Below are 18692 nucleotides of genomic sequence, written 5' to 3' on the forward strand. Positions count from 1 at the left end.
TGAGCAATTCCTTCTGGCTGCTCATTCACTGGAATGGCAGCAGCATGGGTTTGAAGCAACCAATTAGCTATAAACTGCAAAATAATTCTAAGTAACACCATTCCCCACAACACATGCATCAAATCACAGCCAGAAAATTAGCATGCTTATCTGATAAACTACAGCTTTCAAAAAATCACTCTAACAAAAAAGCATTACTCATCAATTGCAATATTAAAATGAGGTGCATATAGCACAGGACAAATGCCGAAGTTCAGTCTCATCACTTCTCAAAGATAACTGCCAAACCTCATAGGTATCCATGATTAGTATATCTTAGTAGTAGATGTTGTTACAGCCAGGTACATAACAATATATTTATATTTCCTTAAACATATGTTAGCTCTCACCAGACAGAAAAATAACAGTCTCATTTCAGCAGTAACAAGTGGTCCTCTGGGATGTTTAGACCTTGCAAGGCATTTCCTAATAGCAGATATGCACACGTCAACTACCCAATTCCTAATGTCCCAAAGGTGCAATTTTTTTCTGGTAGAGTTTCCTCTGAATGCACAAGCCATCTTTTGATAAATGACACAGTACAGCACAGCCAAAACAGCTGCTATATGAAAGATCATTTTCCTATTATTTTTTGATTTGCTCATAAAAAGGCACCACCCAAATCTTACCTTTAATGTACCCATGAGATTCTCAATATTATTTTTGTCAGCAGTCACTGCTTCTTCTTCACAGAGTTTAGTTTCATAAAGTTTTACTAGTGATTCTGCTCCTTGGGTGTTCTTAAGCACCAAATTTACAGTTTTTAATCTGAAAAACAGTAATCTCTTATTAACTAAACATGCAATAACAACATCAAAACACTTAGTTTTTCAGTCTTTTCATGTCATGGGATAACTAGCAACCTTTTTATACAGTGTTAGAATTCTGTTAACTCCCTTTCCTTTTATCAGTATTACTCATACTTGTATCTTCATATTTAATTTATTTTGATGACACAACTGTAAGCTAAAACTTGTGCGAGGGGACATGGCTAATTACATACTTATCTATGTAAATGGAAGACATGGAATAAACTTGATTCATATTCTGAACAACAACATTGAGTTCAGAGCGCAGAGTAGGGACTGAAGGTGAACCAGCAGCTTGACTGAAAAACTCTTCGCATTTATCTGTGATTACTTCCAAGTCATCCTTGAGTCGATCCAGTTCTTTCTTCAGTTTCTGAAAAATGAAAGATGATTGACAACACTTTTATCCTGCATCAACCTGATATGTATTCTATGTATTATTATCAGTATAGATCTGTTCTCCTGTGTTTTGTGTGGACACTGTTGCAAAAAAAAAAAAAAAAACGTATTCACAGAGGGAAAGTCAAATTTGTTATTTATTGGCATCTTTTTCCTCACAAATTCAAACTTAATTTTTGACTCTTGCCCTTTCGAGATGCACTGCTCCCTTCTCTGGCTACAGTGCATGATCTGGATATGTTTGTTTTAAAACGAAACTCATTCCTAGATGAAAGTCTTTCACAAATGCTCACCTCTTGCTCTGAAATCCTGAACACACTTTCATGCAGATCATCCCTTTCCATTGGGGTTCTGATCTGCCGGATCAACCGCTCCTCACAACTCTCCAGGCGAAGTCTGATATTTCTGACTTCTGAGATGTAAAGATTGTAAATAGATTCTTCCTGCTCCTCTGTTAAAGGGAAAAAAAGGCACATTTTAGCAAACAAAGCCATACATACATCATGTCATTTTCCACTGTGCCTTCTCATAAAAGATTTTATGAAGTCTAACTGAAAAGGACTGACTGAAAACCTATCAGTTTCCAAGGAGAATTTTGGCTATAAGGCAAATTTTAGGAAACCCTTAAATTTTAGCTGCTATTAGATTGTTGCTTTGCACTTCCAAAATTAGCATACCTCACTGATCATGCATTCTGGACACAGGCATCATCTCTTATGCAGACTCTGCTAAACTCAATGACCAATTCTTTCAGTCAGGTGGTATCAGGCATAATACCACAGTAAGCCTCCAGGGACCTTTTCTTCCCATTTTCTCCTTCTGACACACAGGACAATACATCTTTCCTAAGTACAGTGAACTGCACTGATAGAGTAATCAGCTTTGCACTACTTTGTTCCTCTAAGTCATTAAGTACTTGACAGTAAATCAGAATAGATACTTTCAGCTTTAGGTGCTTGTTGTATTTAAAAAACAGAGTTAAGACGACAGTAGTTAGAAACAGTCTGTGGGAATAGGAAAATATCTATGACACTTTTCCTGCATAACTGTCCAAAAAAATTTTAATTCTGTCATGAACTCAAAAAAGTATTCAAGCTGCATTTCAAACATGCAGAAACAACAGGAAAGCATACCTAAGTGTAAACTGCAGTGCAGAATAAATCTAGCCTAAATTCTTGGAGGTAAATTTTTTTTGTGACACTGTGTATTAAGTAACACCAGTTTACATAGATTAATAAATCTACACAAACTAAAAAAATTCTTACACCTTCTGTACAATAAAATTGTGCACAATATCAAAATCATGGCTCTTTATCCATCTAGAACTACTGCATTAAAAAGATCAATATGATAAAATGGGTGATCCACTACAGCCTACATTTAGATAGCAGAAGTTCTATGAAGAACTACACTCTCTCTGTTGTGGTTGCCTTTCCACTCTTCTCAGCAAACTGTTTTACCTCTTTCTGCAGATTTCAGAAGTTCTTGATAGTATTGCTTGCAAACATTAACTTCCCTTTCCAGCTGTGCTGTATCAGAGCTTGTAAAGATTTTGGACTCCTGGCTATCTTCCACAAAGTCATCAAAGCGGGACTGCAGATTGCTTAGTACCTGCTGATGTTCACCCGGTAACATTGTTTTTATCTGCAACAGACAAATTATAAATCCAAGGCACGGTTAGCAACTCTGACAGCTGCCTGCAAGGGCTTTTTTATTTATTTTTTAATCAAAAAGCGATATTGACCGATCTACTAAACTCAAGAAGAGTTTTACTCATCCTCCCCAACAGACTCAGGAAAGTATGGGAACTGTGTGGTCAACCTTATGATTACAAGGAAAACTGTCGATACTCCTCTGAAAGTACTAATGGCAGCTGTAGAGTAACATCAACTTCAGTGGCATCAAGCTATGCTGAGTTACTAAGACAGTAAAGTAAAAAAATCTGAGGTTCTGAGATCTTGCTGTTCCTAGCCTAGAGTCCACTTGATGAGCATCAGAATGACAGCTAATAAATCCAGTTTACTTTAAAATTCTTCTCCATCTTTAAAGTCAGTAATAGTCTGTTAAGCTATCCATGTGAGAGACCATTTCTCTACCTATGCCATGTAGCAAAAATTGGGCAGCCAGCAACAGCCACAGAAGAAGGGCCATTTCTGGAATCATTTCAGGTTGCTTCTTTCAAAAAGCAACTGCGAGAAATTCGGAGCAAATACATCATTTTGGGTATTACAGATGCTGTTGCAACAGTTTGAAGACAGGTATATGCCAATGTTTTATAATAAAGTATTATATTAAATAGTGTTTTGCTATACATCTAATACTGTATTGTTCAGTGATCTCACAAGATTCTTTTAGCCAGACAGAATGAATACTTTGATCTGCATCAGTATTTTGTTTCTAACAAATTGATCCTAATTAGTTATTTAACTGTTCAAACTACAGACATGTATGAGAGTGAAAAAATGCATTATGGTAAAATGAACATTCAACTCTCTTTGGACTGAAAGACTAAATGTTGCTTCACAGTTGTTCCATTTTTAGGAAGAAGTTGCAGCATGAAGAAATAAGGAGGGAGAGGAGGGAAAGGTAGAGGGGGATTCCACAAAGATTAACCTTAGCCTAGTGAGTCTAATTCCCCCTGGTATCTTTAACATAAACGCAAAAAGGTAGACTCTTCAAAGCAAAATTCAGAGTGAAGACTAATTCAGTCACTGTTCAGTTGCACTCCAGAGATCCTGTCCCTGAACTGAAAGAAGGAGGAGGCTAGGCAGATTAGCATGATAAGGCTAAGTTCGTTTTCATGATATGACCTCTCTGCCCCTTCCTCACATACATCTGAGTATGCTCAGATCAAGGCAGAATATTGCAGAGAGGTAACTGGTGTGGTCAGTGACAGCTGCTTCCACAGGAAAGATGAGTGTTGTTGCAAACTGTTGGCTATACCATAGTTCTGGGAAGCATAGCCTATGATGTCCCAGCAAACGGCTAACAGACCCTTAGTAAAAACAGCAGGCATCATACATACTGAAGCAACATTGCCAGCTCGAACGGCTTCAATTTCATTCGTCAGGTAATGCCAGGAAACCACACTCTTCATGTTTATATGTGATTCATGCCAAAGGGCCAGAACATTCTGAAATTGCTGTTCAATCCTGAAACATAGAAAGACTCCAATTTTAGGTTAGAAAACCTGTTTTACACTGGAAAAACATACGGAATGGGAAAAAAATTAAATATTTTAACCTGAGTTCTATATAAATGAACTTAAAAAGAAAATTGTTTCCTTGGCTCTAACACAAAGGCACTGCTGTTTCTCTAAATAAATATGCAAGAACATTTATATTGAAAATACTTTACAGCTACATACTTCCTGCTGTTTTCATTTTGTCCCTACCTGTTGGCTGTATCTATTGCTTCTTTGTTTGGTGGAGGAACTGTAAAGCACACAGATGGAACCATAGCTTCATTACCACTCGGACTAATGACTTTCCATTTAGCACGATGGGAGTTGTTTGCTAACACACATTCATCGTCTTTGTAAATAGTTATCTAATATTAACAGAAAAGCAGAATAATTTAATCAGCTAAGCATTACAAAATACTTCTACAAAGCACTTTTGTAAGTGGTGTCACCAAATAAGCAACAGAACAACAAAAACAACAATGTGCAACACAGGGATTTGCTCTTGTTTACTAGGGTGGAAGACATTTAGAGCCCAGTGTTTTCCAGGAACATGTTAATTAATGGAACTTTAGCTAAATTCTCACGTCTGTAATTGATTTTAGGATATTCAAGGTTCTAACCTCAATTTGTCTATAGTCACAGATGGCTTTAATTGGGATGGATGTTTTGAGTAGACAGTCAGGATTCCTTGGCTTCAGCTGAATTATTGCCTTTGCTCTCCCCACAAGGCTTGCTACTGTGCTCTTATACTGCAAGAGTTGTTCTTTCTCTTCCTAAAAACAGTTAAGAAAAGAACACATCATGAGAGGTGGCCAGAACCCAGTGCTGTTTCTTTGACGCTATTAAGATTTTCTTTTTCTGATTCTTTTTCTACTGTGTTTCTTAAAAGTAATGCTTTTTACAAGAACAGAAGTATCCTTCTGAAGTCAGTGGTTTCCCACACCATCTGCTATTGTAAAATTAAATAAATAAATATTTAAAGGGCATGAAAAGTAGTCATTAAACAAGGACAAATACAGTTATTTAATTAGAAGTTCTAAAATGGAGTCTTTTTTTTATTACTATTCCTTCCCTTTAAGGGATTAATTTAAAAGCATAGGTTTTAAATCTAACTACAATCCATACACCTCTTGGTTAACTATAACTCATAATAATAGGATCCTCGCATTCTTACCATAGATTCCTGGACAAGGTCTTCCAGTCTATGAAGGCTGCTGGATCTATCACAACTGTATTTTCTGTATATGGCATCTTTTAAATTCTTTAAATAGTCCATAGCCTCTTTGGCATCATTGAAAAACTACGACGAGATAAATATTTTTATTATTTTTAAACAACCTAAGAAGCATACAAATAGCTACACTAAAAAGTTTTTTTTTTAAGTGGTCTTTTGAAAACTGATTTTTTTTTTACAGTAGCTTGAAGTAACTGCTGTATCACATGACAGTATTCATGATCTCATGCCTAAATGTCCGCTTCAAGGAGGTACACAATGTTACTTCTTGGAACATGAGTTACTTTCTGTGCTATCTATATTCATAACTCATTCAACAGTTACTGAAAATTAGTTAATTACTGTTCCTGCAGGGTAAAGACTTTCTGAAGTGATTCTTGCTTCCCTTGGAATTATAATTACTTTTATATATAAAGAACATATAAAGTTTATAAACTGTAGCAAACAAACTATAGAATTGAGCAAGCATACTGGAGGGCACATTTTGTGAGAGAGGGGAAGTGGGCTACACCACTTGGCACTTCTGTTTGTGCATCTCCACCCCCAAACTAGGGTCTTGATTAAGGGTGACTGGGAAGGGAAATTCCTGTGATAATCCTCACCCCCTCTATCCCTGAAACCTCATTTCTCAAACCCAGAATTCACATTTCTTACCCCTATCATTAGAAGCTAAAATCTCCCAATTTTGTCTTCTCCTGTGCCCCTGTTTCCAGACCTTTGGCTCTCACCCTTCTCAGTCCAAAGGCATCTCTTCCCAACACCATTCCCCTTCCTCTTCAACCACCCATGCCAGAAGACACTAAAGATATTTAAATAATAAAAAAAAAAATTCTAACCCCAAAATCCCTTATATCTTCCACTCTCATGGATATTATTGAGTACTGCATCATTTGCTGAGTATGTAAATGGAGTTATAATCAGTAAAGTGATTTGTTGGACATGTCTATTGCCAGGGTATTCTCTGCACTGTTTATTAATAATGCTGTATATTCCATTTCTATTTGGGTAGACCGGGAACAACAACCTAGATGTTCTTCCTTGGCCTTCAATAACCAGCCTCTACTCTATATCCATTCACAGAAGCTTTATTCACTGCTCTTCTGTATGATACAGAGAGAACTTGGCTTCATTTTCAGATTCTATACCCACTTGCAGCTGTGGCACTTGGGAAAAACATCAAACCAGATTTTCATCTGCTGCAAACCGGTATAACTGTTGAAAAGACAATGCAGGTGGGATAACTTATCGTGGGAGTATGCCTCATCTAATAACTGTACTTGACAAATTTCAATTTTACAACTACGGTGAGAGAGCAACCAGCATTTTCAACGAAACTTTTTGCCTATTATCATAATGTAAGACATTTCACATTTTTACTGATTTACTTTCTTACCTCAAAATATGCAGCATTTTCTCTCAAATGTTGTTCGACACAATGACAGAGCTGTAGAATCCAGCTCCACTGTGTCTGCATTGCAGCTCTATAGGCCTTTTAGGGAGAACAGAAATGTTACAAAAGAAAACAAAAATTAAAACATGCACATGTTTAGAATTTAGGAGATACAAAAGTAATGCTGCATTTAGACCTGATCTTCTTACCCAGGAAAAGCAAGCTGCCACAAAAAAAAAATCCCCATTAGACATGAGGAAAAAAAAAATAGTCACTACAAGGCAGTCAAACCTCAGAAAACTTGCTCAGAGAGGCTGTGGAGTCGCCATCCTTGGAAAGGCCCTGAGCAATCTGACCAAAACGGACACTGCTTTGAGCAGGGGCTGAACTAGATGTCCTGATGTTCCCCCAACCAAAACTAGTCTATGATTCTGTGACTCTATTTACTCAAAGTAGCTGGATTTTTTCCTGGATACAAACCAGATATTAAAATGACTCTGAATACATGCACACACACACACACACACACACACACACACACACACCCCCAAAAGGGAAGTGCTGCAATATATGCTTTTGTATAACATTTGTACAGGATTTCTAAAACTGTGACCTTATTAGAATGATGTCTCCTATGTTGCCTAGTAGTACTGTCACTGCACCAATATTCACCAGCAGAGGGTACTCTTGACATCACAAAAGCAGCCAAAAATCTCAATTCTGGAACTCCACTTTTCAAACTGAAGTTAAAGGCATTTTTCTGTTGGCTTTAATGACTCTCAGACTGACCCATTAATGCATATAGAATATTCTGCAAAGGTGGCAATAATTCTTTAAAGACGTCCCCACAACATAGTATTATTACAGACATCATAACCTGCGTATATGCACCTCCACTGCAATGGCCTGGTTTCATAATATATATGTCTAATATATTCATATATTAAGTATATTATGCTGATAAATGCACAAGTAACAGCATATGCTTTTAAAGAATATCATTCCCTACACCACACAAAAAAGTGAGGCAGGATATGGAACAGAAGGAAAAGGGATAGGGTGTTTCTTCATCACAATTTTTTACTGTTCCCATTTTTACCACCCACTTCCTGTATTTATTCTTTTCTTGAAAATCTACAGTGAAAATTATTTGACATTGCCCTTTGGAAAGTCATTATGATGCTACAGCAGCTACAATAAATTTTATGTAAACAGATAACCTGTAATACAGAGCTCAATTTAAGCCTGAAGTAAATCACACACCGAGTCAGATTCTCACATCCAAACAAATCTTGTAATTTACTGACAAAGAAGCTAGGAAACCAATCCTAAAACTTAGCATAATAATAAGTGACTGGAAATGCTCTACTGAAACTTCTTCCAGTTCAATGGGAGAGAAACCACATAAGGACTATTTTGTGCCCTCAGTCTGCCAGTGCAATTTATATCAATAATTATAGAAGCTGTATGAGAGGCCAGAGGCAGAAATGTCTGTACAGAACAACTCTTTAAATTTTAATTTTAGACTTTTGTGGGATTTTTGTCTAAGCAATCAGGACTCCAAAATGTAACCATAATTGTACAGAAATGTTTGTACTTTCTGATAATTGAAAGACAGAGGTACATAAGAGACACTGAAGAGGAAAATTCATTCATTATCCAGAGTCTTGTTTAGTAATTTCCAATGAGTTAGCACTTCCCTTCTTTTACCTCCAAATCATCATTATTTTCTGGTTTGTGTGCTGTGTTTAATAACTTACCTCAATAGTTAGCCTGGCTGGGTGATTTTCAAGAAGCAACTGCTCAGCTATTTCTTGAACTGATTTAATAACTTCTTCTTTTTGATCAAGTTCTCTCATTAATTCCTTTTTTTTCAAAGAACATAGAAATATTTTAGAAATCTGTTAAAATATTACAGATGACTTAATTATTCCCTCTGGATTATACCAGCAATACATACTGCATGATATTCCTTTTTTCTTGTGATATTAGTATTTCTTTCACTCCAGTCATATGCAACCTCTTCCTCTTCTTTTTCATTCAGCCATATCAGCTCTCTAGTAGCACGGGACACAAAACTGTGAAGAGTATCCAGGTGCCTTTCCTGATTTATTGAGGTGTTCTTTATTTAGGAAAAAAAAAAGTTGCAAAAATGAGAATTAAAAACCATCCCTTATCAAAGACAATGTACACTGAAAAGCTGAATATCCAAAGAGGTGTGATGAACTTACCAACAGTTTTGAATACTGACTCTCCAGTTTGTGCAATTTTTCTGCATAACTGAGTTTAAGAGGGGCAGTCATTTGGATCTGTATTTGGTAGATGAGGTGAAAAAGACAACAAGAAGATTAGACATATTAACTTATTCTCACCATTAGATCTCCTCATTTCATGCTGTCATTTAGAGACCAGAGGTAAAAATAAAGTAAGGCTCTGAAACCCACACAGTTCTATAATTCATCCTTACTTTATAGGTCATTCAGTAAAAAAGCAACTCAAGAAATTAAGAATATGCTGCTTTACCTCACTGATTTTCGCTTCTTTAAGGCTGGATTCAAATTCCTCAATAGCTCTGTGGACATTTTTGTGATTTTCTAAATGGCTTTCAACACTTGGTAAATCTGAACCCCATTCTGCTCGATCAAGTTGCACCTTACAAACATGAAGGAAAAATCAGTGATGATCTATCTACAAGGAATAAATGTAAGAATTAGAAGCAGAATATTTCCATAAAGATTGTTACCTGCATTTCTTCCACCCAGCTTAATAGGTCCTGGACAAATTTCATGTTGACCTCTTCTTCTGTTAAATTCTGATCCACAAAAGCTGATTTCATAAGAGGTTTTCTAATTTGTGTCAGTTTGAGTGTTTGCAGAGTCCCACTGTCTACTCCTGTCACATAACTTTGAATTAACCGTGGTGGGATGCCTGGTGTATATGCAGGAGTGATGGCTGGTGTCAGTCTGGAAGTAAGACCTGATGAAAGGCCAGATGTCAAGCTGGAGGAAGTCAAAGTAGGTGTTAAACCTTGGGTCATTGCAGCACTTAATTCAGGGGTTAGGTTTGTTGTAAATCCTGAGTTTAAGCTTTCAGTTATTCCCGATATCATCAGCTTTGTCTGCTCTGCTGTCAGCGCATGCCCCTTGCTGTACACGGAAGAACATTCAGTCCTTATGGCCACCAGTTCATCACGAAGTTTTGCAACCCTATAAAAAAAAGCCAAGCTAAATAAAAGAAAATCCTTTCAATTAATGCTTATGATAGCATTTTCATGCTGAACTGAATAGCAGTATCAACTCACACAATCTCTTAAAATTTAAGTTGGCCCTAAACATTTATATATAAGCACTTACATCAGAAAGTATATGCTATATCAAGTTATATATATACAAATAGTAGATGAACAAATCAGGCAACAATCCAGAAAATCAGCACAGCATGGCCCGTAGCATGTACCCTACAGAGTACAAAGAACCATCAGCAAAGGAGAAATCTTACAAGACACTACATGTTGCAGCAGATCCAACATTTACAGTTCACTGCCGAGGCAGCTGTTATGTGCTTGATCTCACCCAGTCCAAGATGAACCCTGACAGACTTTGGTGCCACTTTTTCATAAAATTACATTACACTGATAAGTTGTATCTTTCTACTAAGACTCCCACATGTGAACTAAGGTTACCCTACTAATTACCTGGTAAGATACATACAGCTATCTCACCTACCTACAGAAATCTCACCTCCATTTTTAAAATCAAAGCTAGTGAATTCTAAAACCATTTTAGCTGTAACACATGCTACTTTTTTTTTCTTTTTTACACTCAGATATCTAGTAAACATTATGCATTTAAGTCACATTCTGGTGAATGACTTCATTTTCACAGATGAGTACCAACAGCTCCTCTTATCTTCAATAAATTTTGTGGTCGTTGTACCCACCGGAATACCTGACAATCTTTATTTGGGTGCCCAGTGACAGACTGAGAAATTTATTTCTCGACAAAGATTTGAAAATGTTGTCTGTAATAGGTATCCATATTGGGACACATTTATTCATATAAATGAACACTCTAAAATACCTCTGCACAAGCTGGTCTGCCTGATAGTATTTTCCATCGATAAGAATCTGGGCGTCAATCACTTGTTGACGGAGAAGGTTCTCAGATTCAAGAAGATACCCAGCTATCTCTGCTTCATTTTGGAACTGGAGCCCTGATTCTAATCGCTTGGCGTCCTGAGTAAATAAAAGAAAGCCATTAAAATCTGCAGGTAAACCAAAGAGAAATGAAATGTAAGAAATACTACACTTTCTGTAAAATTTTTTCCTAATCTTAAAACAATTCTAAAACATTCTATCTAACAACTGGCAAAAAATCTAACAGAACTCATTCTTGGCAATTTTTGGTGTTTTCTTCAGGAAAAAGTAAACTAAATAATAGAGTACAAGAAAAACAAAAATATCAGCTGTTAAGTATGCACTCAAGATCTTGAAGAATATTTTTCTTGCAGTAGGCACTCCACTGCAGTAAGTTCGTGAACGCAGCCCAGTAAAGTATCACCAATGGACTTACGGACTGCAGAGCGTTCCGGGCAAGTATCAGCTTCTCCTCGCAGCTCAGGCTGTCCCGCTGAATTCTGTTCGCGATCTGCTGCAGCATTTCCAACCTGGGTGACATCAGAGCATTTTGGAAAAATAAACAAACATTAATGCTATTTACTCTACATGTTGTATGACTTTAAAAAAAAAAAAAGAAAAAGAAAAAAAAAGAAAAAAGAAAAACACAGCATCTTTCACAAAACAATATATATGCCAAGTTACCTAGTTCCATTTAAGGTGCCATTACCAAAGCTTATACAAGATTTAATGAGTGTGGGACCACAATTAACAGAAAGGAAATTCTCATTAGAGTCAGTGCTGGTTCGAGCACTCGTACTGTTGCTAAACAGTGAATCACTGCTATGATAGCTATAACTACTACTATTCATTTTCACATCCAGAGCCACTTGTCTTTTTGGCTGTTCACATTCGCTGAAAAATAAAAAAGATAAAACTCCTACAAAATGTACAGCTCCTAGGGATGAAATTTCACTACTGGCTTTTGGAACACCTAGCATGCCTTCTTTAAATAGGCTTCAGCATGCATATTCAAAACCCAGCAATTAATATTCTGCCAGCTCTTCAAAGGGTTTTGCCTGGGGCTATGTATGCTAGCTTGCTTTTGGCTTCCCTACCTTGTGTTAAAGCTTTGCAAGTACAGACTAGGCAGCAGCATTAGGGCGTCTCTAGGAAACAGATGCGCCAAATATTTTACTTAAGTGTCACTAAATGTCTATAAGCCAAATAAGAAAAATACTCATTTAAAGAAATATTTAGTGTTTATCAAACTCATAAATGAAGAGTTTCACAAACGACTGAGGTTAGAACTTCACCCTCCGCTGTATTATACAGACTTCATGTTGGGTTGATTCCTTCCTTCAAATGGAACTACAGAATAAAAAACTGCAGTAATATCACGGTTAATCAGCTCTTAACAAGTTAATTTTAGACACCTGTACACCATCCAACCCACCATCATTATTCTAATGTCCAAATACGCACATTTATTTAACTGCTCTGTTCCACTAATCTGGCCTCCTGCAAATTTCCCTTTAACTTCTTCCACACCATAACTATTCTGACCACAAAACAAATAAGAAAAATCCAATTATGGCCCTTAGGTTTATATTTTAGTTTAGAATTCTGTGTTTGGATGATTTTTTCAGTATTTCAGTTCTTGCTTTTAGCACTCACTGAAAACCACACCCACACCATAAGATGACTTTGTTTAAGCATAGGAGCACAGCAAAGGCATGGGCACACCCTGAGGTAATTTTGAACTCTGCTAGTTTTGAAAATAGGAGCTCAGTTTGGTGCTCTCCTCCCTAACATCATGTTAATTTGGATCTCGAACACCAATATGGCCACACATTCCCTATCTGTGTTGATACTTTCAGGCTTGAAGGCAAAGTTTTAGTTATTCACCAAATTTCATTATTAGCCCAGGCATCATTTTTGCCATAACCAAATTCCATCCCAGGAGCTATACCAAAATAACACCACCACGTATCAGGCACACTGTTAAGTAATATGACAAACAGACAGAGCAAGTTCTTGTTTCCAGATCAAACAATAATTTTAACTTAACCACTAATCGGAATCACTTAATCAACTTCTCTCTCATTTTCCAGCGACCACCACTGATAGTGACCACCAGTGATAGTCACTACATGATCTGTCACTTTAAATGTATTTACTGACTCTGAAATATGAGTGTTTATGCTTTTTTATGTCTATTTGTGCACAGCCCGTAAGAATAAAACAAAAGAAATAAATTAACGTCATTTATGCACTTTCTCAATAAAGAGTTTTCTGCAAGTATTAATAGAATTCCTTCTGGTGAAGGCAGGCACTAACTTTGCCTTTGGCATGCTAGGACAGATTCATCTACAAGGTCTAGCAGACTGTATTTCTTCCCTTGCTTTCTGATGTTCTGCTTTGCCTGGTGGGGACAAATTTGCATTTCTGTATAGGAGTTTCTTTTGCAGCTACCACAAGGATGCTGTGAATCAACGCCTCCCAGTGATTCAGCCATTTCAGCTATGTTCTTGCTTTTGTAAGCATGACCAATATCTAATTTTTAACTCCACCTGCCTTTGGAATCTTCTCTTATGAAAATCTGTCTTTCTGCAGATTTCCTATACAATAGTCTAGATTACTTGCAGCTAACTTCAGGCCCCTGAACCAGAGAGCATAATCACCCTATCTTCACCAGAAAGTCAGTGCCAAGATTCTTTAGAAAGTGATCCAGATCTTGGCTGTTTCACGTGGATGCTTGAAGTGAAGCAGAATGAATCCGAGCCCTGTCGTCTATACCCTTCTGCAGGTAGAAGTCCAAAGTATTATTTAATTAAATCAGTTTATCAAATAAAAGGGTTTTTTTGAGTTATATGAAAGGATAGCTGCTGTTTCTGCCACAGACATCAAAGAGGAATCAATAAAAAGCAGAAGTGGTCTTAGGCTGCATCAAGAATTTAAATACACTCAACTGTAAAAAAAAAAAAAAAAAAAAGAAAAAAAGAGAAAAAGAAAAAGAAAAAAGAAAGAAATCACAGCTAATAGTGATGTGCAAAACATTGTGTCCCACACACTACTACCCATGAAAGACCTCTATGTGCTTTGCCTGTCTAAACACTTAGTGCGCTCTTGAGTACAATCAGCTTTTAAACAACCCCAGAACAGGACTTTAGCCACCTTGCTAGGCATGAAGTGAAACATACACTTCATGTAACGAATGAGGCTGTTGCTTATCTGGAATAGAGTCCAAGAAATATAGTGAAGTGACATAAACCTGGCTCTGACCATTTGCACAAGGGAGGATGTTATATTTATGTTCAAGCCCTCTGATGATCTGAGGCACAGATACTATTCATTATGACCTTCCCAGGTAACCCAGGTGATTTCTGTGTGGACCTGCTTCTAAAAAGCAGATAAAGAAAGATCTTCAATTCTGAATAAAGACAGAATTATTCAATTTAGAAAAATAACATGGATTTTATCATGGACAAAGACATTCACAGTTTTTAGTGTGAGGTAAAAGAGCAGAAAAACTATTAACCAGGCCTGCCAGACATTCACCAGCATACCTTTCCACTTCAGGCCGAAGGGTTTTCTCTCTTTCCAGCATGGCAATAATAAGCTTTCCCCATTCTTTTTCGATATCATTTGGGTGATAGCCTTGAGGAAGTTTGATGCGTCCAAATTCTATCCAGACCTTTAAAATTTACATGTATTTGTTAATCACAAGCCACAGAAAGGGAAGTTTCATATATCATGATACATGTTAAAACTTACCTCTAGCAGTTTATATAGACGTTTAATTTTTGATTTATCTATCTCCTTTGGCGGAATTTCTGTTTCTTTAAACTGCAAATATTGATTATAAAGTGCCTATAGAAACATAAAAATTATTGTCAACTTTTCCTTACAGTTAATATAATCCTACTCCCTGACCCCTCTTCTAATATTCTTCATAAGCTTACATTCTTATACTGCTTTACTTAGGTTCTGTGAAAAATGATCAGCGATGAGCTAAAAATTTGCTTTTGATTGTTTGTATGCTAGCAACATATTTCTTGTACTTTGAAAACGCTTATGGAGTATATTTTCAAGTGAACTTCATTCAACCTGGGATCTTTTCTCAGCATGAAGACAACTGCCCCACTATTACTGTGGGGCAGCTTGACAGTGTGTGACAGTGATGGAATTTATATAAAGCACGCTTTATTTCTGAGTATCTGGCTTGTCCAAAAGAACCTTTAAGGAACAGGTGATATCATTCTTCCACTACCTTTCTAAAGGATTAAATCCAGCTTACGAAAACACATATGGAGCTCTAAAAGAGGGTTATAGAATCTGTACACAGACCTGGCTTAACCGATCTCTAATATTTAAAACATTGCAAGCCAGAAACTCTGCAAAGATTACCTAAACTTTAAAACCACTTAATAAAAACCTATATTACTATCATGATATTGTTCTACTTCTCATTTCATTGATATATCAACAAGCGCTTCATTTGTTCAAGGATGTTTTGAGTAAGTAAGATAAAGTGTCACTCCAATAAGGAGTTTAAGATGCTGCATCTCACCTTCAATTCCACAGGGTTGTTGGGAAATGTTCTGTCAGACATTATTGAAACATGGTGCCTGATCCACTGCATGAGGTAGTTTACCATATTCTGGTATTCAACCCATTTGACTTCAACATCCTATCAAAGCACAATACAGATTATAGATCAAAATAAAATCATTCAAGAGCACCATTTTTGCTTTATCTTGAAGTCTGAGGTCCTCACCCACGTTAAATAAAAAAAAAAAAGATTTCTAAACCCTGCAATTCCAAAACATTATTTACTTTCTCATTAAAACTCACTTAAAGTATCCAAATACATCATGCATCACGCACACCATTCTGTTTTGGTTCCAAATATTTCCACTGAAAACAAAATTTTCTAGTTTAATAAAGTTCAGATTGGTAAGAACCAGAGAAGCACAATCCATAGGTCTAACTACAGGGCTGAAAAGTAAGAACTTTGACTCTATCTCCTTCTCTGACTCCAGGTATATGGTTGTCAACTAAGCTCACTGCATGAATATTTTCATGTCCAGAATGTCTGGAACACTAAACAGTTGCTAAGCCTTCAAAATCATGTCCTGGAAAATCATATCAAAGGAAAGCCTTGAACTGTGTTATTGAGTAGAATTAGCAGCAACAGTAACAATATGACAAGAGCCTAAGCAAGGCCCACTTAATGTTCTGGAATTGAAATCAAAAATCATTATCAGTGAAGCTCACACTCCATGCAACTGTTTTTCTCCTACGTACATTTGCACTGATGCCTTCACCACCTTCTGGTACTTTGGGAAATGCATCATAAAGTGATGACACATAAGTTATTACTGACTTCTCATCAGGTGAGGAAACATCAACATCTAAGGAGAGCAAGACAGAACAACACTTTATCACATAGTTGTAACAATGCCCACAAATATGCTACAACCTGCAGACAATTTGGATTTTATTTTAACGTTAGGATTTTTTCTTCTCCCTCTCAACAAAGCCCTTTGCAGCTATCTTACCTTCAGGATCCAGAAGTCTGGCGACACCAAGTTTTTCTGCTACAAAAAAAGCATGTTCTAAATTTGCAAGGTTGCTTTGAACAGCAACGGTATTCATGTCTATCAGGTCCGGCCTGTCAAACAAAAACAGTAATACTTGATTACAACTTCTTACAAATTTTAAATTATTACTTTTTAAATAACTAAATCTAAGAACATGGAAGGATAGGGCAACACTCTGACATAAGATTTTATTCAAAACATGTGAACAAGCTGATGTCAGTTTTAAGTGCGAAATACAAGCAGCAGGCAACTAAGACACTGTTGGTTCTTCTTCGTCTACCAGATAAAAGTTTCTAGGCACCCTTTTTTTTTTACATATATCTCTGTTATTTATTTCTATGCACTGTCACTATATTAGTTCCCCTTGCCATTATATTATGTCCCCTTGCTCTGAAGAGGATCATTTCTTACTTACTACGTGCCTCTTCTGCATGGGGAAGTTAATTTCTACTGCATTTACAAGTTTTTCTGCATTAAACTCTTCAGTGCCTGCTTTCAGTCAGAATTCATACAGAAACAAGCTCAGCCACAGTAACATTGCTTTAACCTGAAATACACATATTCTTATGGGGCTTTGAAGAAGCCCTGTTCAAACTGCACTGAAGTCCTGCTTTCAGGTGAACATTCCTGCCAGTTCTCTTGCACACAACCCTCGCCCCCCTTCCATCACATCTTCACATTCTTCCTTCCAAACTCCACTGCCAGCCACAACACTCTTGTTTTAATGGACTACTCTTCTCAAGCAAATCTTACTTACAAATATTTTTAAGACCCATAAATATTAACCTGTACCAACATCACTAATTCAGTGTTTTAAATTAATGTAAAACTTCAAAATTAACACTGTCCTTTAGGTTTGCTATGTAGTGCTTGGCTTTTAGATCCTGCAGTTCTCAGCACAGACTGTATTACTGTCTGCCCTCTGCAGTACCAGGAATCCTGTTAGCCAAAGCAACTAAAAGCAAGAAGAGATTTTCAAAAGATGCTAAGCAGCATATAACCATACTTAAGTCAACTAGAGTCACAAGGGTCTAGGTACTGAAAACCAGATCTACACTGAAAAAAACAGAAAAAAAACCCCCACAATGCATAAGCTTTAGTGAACAATTCAATTCTAAAGTTTTCTCATTTTTACATTTGTAGAAACCTCTTTTTTTTTTTTAGGTTTTACCAGCAGAAATTTTAAATAATAGCAACAGAAAGAGAGTGCAGTAAAACTTTTGAAAGTATCGCATTTTTCAAATGTAATAACATGTCTTTTCACTTGTCAACACCCAAAGTCCATTGATTCCTAAACATTATTAACTTTGGAAAATTAACTGCAAGCTTGTCTTTGAATGAACAATGAGGGCACTGTAAATAAAAATGTATTTCTTTACAGCCATTTGGAATCATATTGCTTCCCTTGTGCTTTTTAGAAGACAGGTCTACAAGACAAATAATAAAATCGCACGTGTTCTTTTTTTGAAAGAACACTTAATTAGCAAGGTAACTTAAGCAGCATAAAAAGAAATGTAATCCCTTAAATCAGTGGGAGCTTCCACTTCCAACATACTTAGTGGAAGCATGATCAAGCTCATGCCATTATTCTTTGAATTTCAATGCAGTGAAAGCAATACTGTCTGTCACTCTTAGGAGCACAAAGAGTCCATGAAAAATAAAAGACATTACTGGAAAAGGAAATCAAACACTCCAATCTCCTGTTTCAGTCACATTAATAGAGATGGTATGAATAATAAAGATTATTCATACCTTTCACAACATAGGTTCGATGAGAGAAGCAGGTTTCTGTAAATATACACTGCTGGTTTGGTTATTGTTTTCACTCTGCTTTCTTTGCTTTTGTTTTGCATTGGTAAAAATGGACAAAAAAATCATGTATGATGGCTATTCAGTTGCCAACTTTCGTAACAAGAA

The 18692-nt window shown here is 36.6% G+C and overlaps 1 protein-coding gene across 17 annotated transcripts in view; it reads right to left on the minus strand.

The window, feature by feature from the left end:
- The window catches only part of LOC112996840 (dystonin), a 306620-nt gene that overhangs the window by 139310 nt on the left and 148618 nt on the right, over nt 1-18692 (minus strand). For all 17 annotated transcript variants that reach the window (XM_064508599.1, XM_064508595.1, XM_064508610.1 and 14 more), the window contains 21 exons: nt 16734-16846; nt 16480-16586; nt 15743-15862; nt 14947-15042; nt 14739-14866; nt 11627-11720; nt 11135-11289; nt 9799-10261; nt 9579-9707; nt 9287-9364; nt 9016-9177; nt 8816-8920; nt 7059-7154; nt 5606-5731; nt 5052-5204; nt 4642-4796; nt 4273-4399; nt 2708-2891; nt 1541-1698; nt 1043-1221; nt 669-807 (listed from right to left, as the gene is read on the minus strand). In XM_064508599.1, the coding sequence (XP_064364669.1) occupies nt 669-807; nt 1043-1221; nt 1541-1698; nt 2708-2891; nt 4273-4399; nt 4642-4796; nt 5052-5204; nt 5606-5731; nt 7059-7154; nt 8816-8920; nt 9016-9177; nt 9287-9364; nt 9579-9707; nt 9799-10261; nt 11135-11289; nt 11627-11720; nt 14739-14866; nt 14947-15042; nt 15743-15862; nt 16480-16586; nt 16734-16846 (3067 nt within the window). The remainder of the gene's footprint in view (nt 1-668; nt 808-1042; nt 1222-1540; nt 1699-2707; nt 2892-4272; nt 4400-4641; nt 4797-5051; nt 5205-5605; nt 5732-7058; nt 7155-8815; nt 8921-9015; nt 9178-9286; nt 9365-9578; nt 9708-9798; nt 10262-11134; nt 11290-11626; nt 11721-14738; nt 14867-14946; nt 15043-15742; nt 15863-16479; nt 16587-16733; nt 16847-18692) is intronic.

This window comes from Dromaius novaehollandiae, chromosome 3 (assembly GCF_036370855.1).
Source record: "Dromaius novaehollandiae isolate bDroNov1 chromosome 3, bDroNov1.hap1, whole genome shotgun sequence".
NCBI classification, from domain to species: Eukaryota; Metazoa; Chordata; class Aves; order Casuariiformes; family Dromaiidae; genus Dromaius; species Dromaius novaehollandiae.